The sequence below is a fragment of the Clytia hemisphaerica genome, unplaced genomic scaffold, assembly GCF_902728285.1.
Source record: "Clytia hemisphaerica strain Z4C2 unplaced genomic scaffold, Clytia hemisphaerica genome assembly, whole genome shotgun sequence".
Classification (NCBI taxonomy): Eukaryota; Metazoa; Cnidaria; class Hydrozoa; order Leptothecata; family Clytiidae; genus Clytia; species Clytia hemisphaerica.
The window spans coordinates 417501-426515 of record NW_027104290.1 but is presented as its reverse complement, the minus strand read 5'-3'; the positions used below and the strand labels follow the sequence as shown (position 1 = coordinate 426515).

Here is a 9015-nt window from a genome sequence, read left to right as displayed (position 1 = left end):
AAACGGTTAAGAAGAATCTTAAGCAACTCTGAAAACTGTGTTTCAGCGCTTGGTCTAAAAATCTAAGAACCATTTGCTTGAAGGTCGAAATAGAGGGAAGATTCCGTCCAGGTTTATTCCATACAATCATGCGAAAGGGGAAAAAGAGGCAAGAACTTCAAAAGGAGGTTTTATCCTCCACCATACCCTACACCCCCCTCCACTCTCTGGGGAGGAAAAATATTCGAAAGATAAGCAGGTGCAAAGCCATTGGTTATTTTATAGAAATTCGACTACTGTCCGTCAGAATTTCAAGACCTAGCTCAAGAAAAAAAAAATGATTTAAAATCGCATAGCAAACTTACAACTTATAATATTATACAAATAAACAACATCCTTTTGATTGCTACAGTATTTCATATTTTGAATGTCTAGTGTTCTTGAAAATAAATTTATGTGTTTGTGTTACAATGTATAGCAATGTGCCCTCCCGGTTATTATTATTGTGTTTGTGTTATGAATATGAAGTTTAAAATATACAATATTTTTAAATAGTGCAAAATTTTTCCTGTTAAACTACTTTACCAGCGTTTACCTTTTCTATTGTTCATCAATTTCTCTGAACACTTTTAGTTACAATACAACGTAGAAACCACACTCAGGAGAACCAGTACGGTACGCCAGGCATGGTTTCCACAGGAAAATAATGCACACTTTTTCGTGAACAGACTTTAGAATGAACCACCAGAGATCTTCGGTCGAACCAGTAGCCTCATATTTCGTAATTTCCATCGCCAGATCCAGAATAGCCAGAAGATTCATCGGTTGGTTCTGGTGCTGGTGCTGTAGTTGGACTGGGTTTGACAGGGGTGACAGGCGCCCCCGTGACGGGCGGTTTAATACCACCAGATGCGGGATGAACTATAATAAACAAACATGTTTTTTTATGGCTAACAATAACTATACCAAATACCATCGTGAGGGGTAAGATATTTCTGAGCTCTTTTAAAGCCATAGGCTTAGACCATTGAGTTTAAAGCCCGAAGGGCTAGATTAGTATCTCTAACCTTTCTCAGGCAAGAAAAAGTGAAGCCTTAAAAAATGCGAGGGCTCTGACCATAGTCAGAAAATTGATTTTAGTATCTGAACATAAAAGTTATGTTTTAGATTCTTTGACACTTTTAACAAAGAATTGCCTTTATAAATTGCTTTTTAATCAAACCCCTTAAGAGTAATTAAGAATTTAATTGCAAAAATGACGTTATGAACTTTAAAACGACGTTAATAATATGTTGCATCAGCTTCTTTTATAAAAAGTGCTAAGTTTTAAAGGGTAATTAACTTTTTTGTTTCGAAATTTTTTCAAACTGTCCGCAAAGAATTGAACTATTTTAATTTTGCGGAAAATTTTTCTAAAAAGATGTGTCAAAAGTTATGACTGTTTTTTCAAGCAAAATCCAGATGTAAAATTGATGAAAAACCACTATTTTCAAGATTTCGAGACAAAGAAGAATTTACAAAAATTTTCCGCAAAAATTTTTATTGTTCGGTAAAAGATACACCATCTACTGCGAAAAATTTTTCAAAATGTTTTTTCTTCGCTGAAACTAAGCTCTTCAAAGTTGAAATACTCTTCCTCGCAAAAGTCTTCATTTTCTTCTTCATCAAAAATTTTTTCAATGCAATTTTTGAATTTTCAGATTCAAGAATAGTTTGTCTAATAGAAAATGTATAACATGCCATAGTTTTGTTGGTTACATCAGTCAGAAAACACATTTTAAACATGGCAATTATGAAAAATTCACTATGGTCAGAGCCCTTAATCTAGCAATTCCTTTGTTTACAATTCTTATTTTTTTTCGAAATTTAGCGGTAAATTTTAGTTTCAATCTGTCATTTATGTAAAAACCAGGCGAGCCGCTCAAGGCCGCGCAACTTTGGAAGGATTTGTTGGCTTCAAATCCTACCAAGGAGATTCAATTCTAGCCCTTCGTGCTTATACTTCATTGGCCTCGACAGCCGTAAGAAAATCATGGGATATAAGGACTGCTAAGGCTCTAATAACAAATGTCCTTTTTTTACCTTGCAATTTACCTACTTAATATATTATATTTGTATTTAACAGCTATTTCCAAAGCTTTTGACCTCAAAGTACAGTTGAGTCTTAGTACGGGGAACAAAAATTTGTTCGAGTTAAGGAGATTTCGAGTTATGGAGTAAGGTTTTATCAGGTATTGTTAAGGAAACATTCGATTTATAGATGCTCGAGTTAAAGAGATCCAATTGGAACACTTTCGAAATAATTACGTACCATTTTCTGACTTCAGTTTGCCTTGGATCCAATTGCGCAAGTTTGCTACATCCGCATAAACTCCAGGATAATTTTCATTGGCACATCCGAGACCCCAGCTCACCACACCAGCCAAATAAAATTGATCACGGCCATTGTTTTTCTTATCAATAACAAGTGGGCCACCACTGTCGCCCTGAAATAATTATACCATTATATTGTTTAGAAAATACATTTTAAATGAATTTACTTAAGTAAAGTAAGTAAGTAAGTTTGCGACCGAAGTCGAGGGCGACCCAAAGGCTCCCTTTTCTCTACCTGTTTACCCGGAGGCAGGGGAGGGCGCCATCCTTTCCCTGGATTTCTCCATTTAGCTTTCTCCACAGATCCGTCTCTTTAGTTGCTGAACATCAAGCAGAGAGGTATTAAGTACTATTTTGAGAATATTTGGTATGACCCGGCTGGGAATCGAACCCACAACCTTGCACACCGTAGCTGAATGCTCTACCTTCATGCTACGAACTTACTAGCTGCACCCGTTGTTATGGAAGCCAATTCTGATCGTAATTTTCAGTGAAGAAAAGAAGATAGTAAACGATCAAAACAGGGAGGATTTAATCACACCAAATTGTATCTAGACTAGAAGCCCAATTTATGAAAATATTGATCAGAAAACTTTACAGGGATTAAACTTATGCGTTAATTTTAGTTTTGTGATAATTTTTGAAAAACTGATTCGCGATAGTTTATTCTCGTTTAATTTGGGATATACCATTTAGGAAAGCAGAAAAGTCTTACCTGACAAGAGTCTTTACCGGGATAAGCAGCGCAAAACATTTTGTCTGTAATCTTGTAACGTCCGTACAAATCATCACATTTTCCATGGTTGACTATTTTAACCTATGGTATAATGATATCACATTGAATAAAAAAAATCAAATTAAATGATAAGATATTTTTTTCATCAGAAGGATGATGAGAAAAGTCTCCAGTGAAACTTTCTCGTTTTTCCTCGATTCACTTTTGTGACATTTGTGGTTTTTCTCGATAAAATAGCATGATTGAAAAGGACCTTTAAAACACAGATAGTCGATTGAAATTTGGAAAAGTCGTGGATTCGAAAGGAAACCTTGGCTCCAGGGGGGGGGGGTGTAGTCTCTAAAAGGGTTGCAAAAACGTCGAAGTTCTGTCTTTAAAAGGGTCGATTTCAAACTTCGGTTAGGACTTGCACAGCTTATCAATTTAATTTGATTTATAAATAAGAAAATAAATCGTTTTGAGAGAATCACGACCCTTTATTGTTATCACCTCAGCTTCTTGTAAAACTTTCGGCTGGCTTCCACCAGATTTAGTCGTTCCCCAGCCAGAGATAACAACTTCTGCATCGTCAGCAAGTTTTTCTCTATCTTCAACAATACAAGCTGGTCGTATATATTTTGTGTATTTGATTTTAGCGCTCAATTTGACCAAAGCAATATCGTTGTTGTAAGTTTCGTCATCGTAATTTTCATGATTAATTACTTTAGCGACAGTACGTTTAACACGGTGGCCTAAAACATCGAAGAATTAATCATTAATAATTGGGTATACTGGCACACCAGTTGGTCCACGCCAGCCGGGCCACGCCAGTCGGGCCACGCCAGTCGGGCCACGCCAGTCGGGCTGGAACGGTATCATGCAGAAAAAGTGAGCTTAGGAGTTAGGTAAGCGTGAGAAAGAACATTTTTTCGGCAGCAAGGGCTGAAAGCCCTCAATCAGCAGCCTCTCACCAACTTTTTCTTGTTCTCCTACGCAGCTCCTATTCTAGCAAACGCCCGCCTCTTTTTTATTCCCGCCCTCTCTGACATGATTAATTAACAGACTAGCAAGCAAGTCTAATGATTGGGATGCATTTAAACACCCATGGCATTTGGATTGCAAGGGAAGAAAGCACCTTTTTCAGATTATTCTGAGAATATTTTTGAGCTAGAAATTTTGATCTATTCTGATGAGTAAATCAATCAGCTAGAAATGATGATGTGTTCTAATGAGACAGGGGTATGATGAAGGTCATCTAATATGCAGAACAAATCTTTTAAGGAGACACAGGGGTATAATCAATCTTGTTGCCTAGTAACCCTAGAAATGTTCCGAAAACATCACACAAGTATATCTCGGTAAAAAGTTAGATTTCAGAAAACATCTAACTATTAACTAATAACACGCTTAGGAAAACAAATAGTGCAATAAAGGTTTCTTAGAAATCAGAACACATCAGATTTCGTGTACAGAAATCTGCAGAAATTCCGTGCTATGTATTCTCCACAAATTTGAAGGTGAAGCTTTTCATTCTTAATTTATTCGTTTCGGAATTATTGATTTACTTACTTTCATTTTCATTTCCTCCATTTCCGAAATCATATGCACCAAGAATAACTTGAGAACCTGCCTTCACTTTACAATGCGCTGCTGTTATCAACCATTGTTTACTGATAAGTGTGGCACCACAATAAGGTTTTGACCATCACCATATCTTAAACCCAATTGCCATGGTAACTCGCCTCGCTTAGACGGAACACCACCAACAATCCTTTGGATGTTTTCCATAAAATGTGTGTCACCATTGGTTCCACAAACACCTTTGTCATTGAAATAATCAGCAGCACCCACTGTGAACAAAAATTATGATATTACAGTCAAACCTCTCTAATTCGAACCTCCATGATTAGAATCTTTCTGTAATTCGAACTTAAGTCTTGGTTTCCTCAAGTAGTGTAAAATACTCTCTTTAATTCGGATATTTTTCCAATTTGAATAATTATCATAGATCCCACGAAAATCGAAAAATAGAGGGACAACTGCAATTAAAGTCTATTTACGATAAGTGTGCACTCTTTTTTCTTTTACCTATAACTTTTGAAGAAATTCTTTAACCTTTATAAATTTGGTATCATTGGAAAGATATTAGTGAGTGGAACAATTTGAAATAAAAAAATCTTTAAAAAAGTTCTAAAAATGAAGATGAAAATGAAGAAGAAAAAATTGAAGATCTTGTAGAAAAGTGCTATAACTATCATTTTCACTGAAGTGAATCTTTAATCATCGAACGTCATCACTGTGAAAAAATTTCTCAAAAATAATCATTCAGTCAAAAGATATCAAACTAAGTTATAAGCTGATTGACGTCTAAAGCGCCGTTTTCTGCTGTTTTCTGCTGTTTTTTGGGGTCAATCACTTATTAACTTTGTATCATAACTTTACTGTATATTGAATAAATATTTTTGAGAAATTTCTTCACATTGATGACCTCCTAAGATCAAAGAATCTCTCCAGTAAATATGAAAGTTATAGCAATTTTCTACAATATCTTCATTTCTTTCTTCTTCATTTTCATCTTCATTTTTAGAACTTTTTTAAAGATTTTTTTACTTCAAATTGTTCCACTCACTAATATCTTTCCAATGATACCAAATTTATAAAGATTGAAGAATTCCTTCAAAAGTTATAGGTAAAAGAAAAAAGAGTGCACACTTATCGTGAACAGACTTTAGCTTTACTTGGTATATAACAGTGGCGGATCTGAGGTGGGTTTCAAAATCTCTGACAGAGAGTGTTTCTTTTATCAATATTCGCTTTAAGGAAATGATAGCTCTCCACCATAAAGATTACACTCCGCTCAGATCCACCGCTGTATAGTGGCCAATTTTTGGATTTTCTTATGGTAATCTCAAGGAAAAAAATGCTTGACATTTGTCCTTGTTTGGTGTAGTATTTATTTTTATTATGTCCTTAAGGTCACGCTTATGAACTATAGAATATTCTAAAAACAAGTTTTTCAATATAACCGATATAAAAGGATCGACGAATTTTACCTGGTGGCGGAGATGGTTTATCTGTTGGTGGCGGAGATGGTTTATCCGTTGGTGTTGGTCCTCCACATGTGTGTTCAGCTGTTGATGGTTTAACTGTAATGAAGATTTAAAATATCGTTAAATTAAATTGGAAAGAAATTTGCAATATTAGTGAGGTTAAGCATATATCTATCTACGAGGTGATATTAGATTACGGCAAAACCGATTCAACACAATCCCATGACCTTGAAAACTTTTAAGTTCCTAATCGAATTTTTACAATTCCACGTCATGGTTTTTGCACCTTTTAGTCAGTAACTACAATGTTAAATGCTCAACCTAGCTTTTAAAAACTAAAAGACTAGTAAACCACGTTTATATATTTCGCTGCAGCTTACGCAACGCTCAACGCTCGCTGGACACAAGGGCTTTCCAAGTCACTCTACCGCGACAATTTTTCTTCATTATAACTCGTTAAGCACTATTCCTGCGTTTCTGTGGTTCATGAAAGGTAGACGCTGGGATAATCCATTTGAAGGCCATCATTACTACAATCATGGTCAAAATTTGGCTTATTTCCTCGTTTTTCGAAATTTGGAGTTCGAGCGAGAAAGTCGTTTTTGGGCTAATTAATAAATTTATTCGAGTATTTCAATTCGGGAGGGGTTTATAGACTTCCAGGCTATATTCTGAGCCCTATTGGACCATTCTTGAACAAATCGTTTGTGGTGATAAGATTTCGTAGGAATTTCCCTTTTTTCTCAAATATCACGACCATGATTGTAGTTGCACTTTACCCAGCAGGTATTGGCCCCATCGGACTAGTAGATCATGTATGTGAAATCTAAAGGATAAAAAGAAGTTCTCTTGTTCTTACCATTGCCTTTGGAGGCCAGTTTATCATCGATCCAATCTCTCAATGCTGCAACATCAGCATAAACTCCTGGATAGTCAGGGTGTGCACAACCACTACCAAAACTGACAACACCAGCCAAAAAGTATTGGTCATTACCACATTTATCTCCTTCGACAACCAGTGGACCACCACTGTCACCCTAGAGATAAAGAATTACAGTAGTAAGTTTTGGATCGAGGAACGTATTCAAACAGATGAATAGATCAAAGTTGGTGAGACAAATGTACATAAAAGTTTAAAAAACCTCATTTTAGTCAGATTCAATTCTGACACTTTGAAAAGATCCACTTACCTGACAGGAGTCTTTTCCTGGAGCGGCTGCACATAACATGACTTTGGTTATACCACTCGAATACTTTGAATTACACGTATCTCTCGAGACAATGTTGACCTAAAATTACAAATTTACAAATTCTATGCAAAATTAAAATTTGATAGTTAGCTGACTCCAAAAAAACTCAGTTTTGGATATTTTTACTTTGCAGTGGAATATAATGCATCTACAGAATATAAATTTGCGAAATATTTGTTTTTTGAAGGAATGAAATGTTTGAAATCAGGAAGGGTCAAAGTTCTAGTTCTTCGTCATCCTGTGACTTATAAAATTACAAATTTATCAGACTTTTTTACTGAATTGCTGAACTTCTTTTGTTATTTTTACCCCGCCGTGGAAGAACATGTAGCTTTAATTGCAAGGTATTGTTTATTGAAGGAATGAAATGTTTGAAATCTCAGATAGGGTCAAAAAGGTTAAAATAATAAGAAACTATGTAAAATACCAGAGGTCATTTCTTACAACTTATAGAAAATAGAACCGTACCTCGGCTTTTTGAAGAATTTCTGGCTGGTCTCCTCCAGATTCAAGTGTACCCCATCCTGAGACAACAGCTGTTGTTCCTTGGACCAGATGTTTACTTTTATCAACAATACAAGCAGGTGCAATGAAATCGTTGAATGTAACTTCATTATTCAATTCGAGCAAGACAATATCATTTTCCATGGTATCTGAGTCGTAATTTTCATGGGGAAAAGCTCTCAAGACTGTTCGTTTCTTGAACACTAAAATTGAAAAAGAAGTGAACCATAATCATCAATATTCTGGCAGGTTGTTTAGACAATAAAAATAATTGATGTCAATTACAATCTAACCGATAGTTTATCAGATATATAATCGTGTGTTAAAAAGTAAAGGACTTGTAGAAAATATTTTACAGCATGCCATGAAATTCTTGCGCACTGGCAAAGAATTTCTCAAACCTCTATCAAAAATGCTAATACAGGGAATTTGGCCGTTAAATACCGTAATTCCGATCATAAAAGAACTATGGGCTTCTCAAAAAAAATTATAAAAGGATATATTCTTAGCTGTCTATCCAAAATATGAGAGAGGCGCCTCTTCTTCCCCTGGGATATCTGCGCTTTCACTTTTGTTTACATACATCAAGCAGGGATGCGTCAAGCAAAGATTCTCTTTGGGTCTTTCGGCTGGGGCTGCACCACAGAGTTTAGATGTTTCAGCCGGTAGGACTTTTTATATTTCTTACCTTCCTTTTGAGAATTAAGATCACTTGCACCAATGATGAGTTCATTTCCGGGCTTAATTTCACAATGTGCAGCTGAAATAGCCCATTTCTTGCTGATTAAGGTTGCTCCACAAAAAACTTGACCATCATTACTACGCCTATTTGCCAAGGGAGTTCGCCCTGGTTTGCATTCTCGCCGCCCAAATACGTTGCAGTTTTCCTCCAGTGCTTGTTTTCCCACAAACTTTAAAGTTGTTGAATTCGTCAGCTAGGGCAATGTGGCAACCAGCTGCAATTACTAGTATAAAAGCAGTTGCACAGGAAACCTTCATATTGATGTTCCTATAAAAAAAAATAAAAGTGATAGAACTGTTTTCATTCTTGAATTCATGGCGAAATCTTTCTTACGTAGATACGTAGAGCAACGGGGTATTCTTAACTGCATATGAATTACCTAACCCAGTTGGCACACAACGT

General features: G+C 35.9%; 2 protein-coding genes across 2 annotated transcripts; both read right to left on the bottom strand.

The window, feature by feature from the left end:
• Positions 1 to 379: 379 nt before the first annotated feature.
• On the bottom strand, positions 380 to 4766 carry LOC136817095 (trypsin-1-like; the record flags this gene model as incomplete). The annotated part of the gene is made up of 5 exons (XM_067073434.1): positions 380 to 900; positions 2291 to 2465; positions 3068 to 3169; positions 3578 to 3819; positions 4637 to 4766. Coding segments are annotated over 5 exons (798 nt in total), but the record flags the coding sequence as incomplete, so codon positions are not given.
• A 1283-nt stretch (positions 4767 to 6049) lies between these two features.
• On the bottom strand, positions 6050 to 8698 carry LOC136817094 (trypsin-1-like; the record flags this gene model as incomplete). The annotated part of the gene is made up of 5 exons (XM_067073432.1): positions 6050 to 6213; positions 6977 to 7154; positions 7308 to 7406; positions 7836 to 8074; positions 8560 to 8698. Coding segments are annotated over 5 exons (819 nt in total), but the record flags the coding sequence as incomplete, so codon positions are not given.
• Positions 8699 to 9015: the final 317 nt, after the last annotated feature.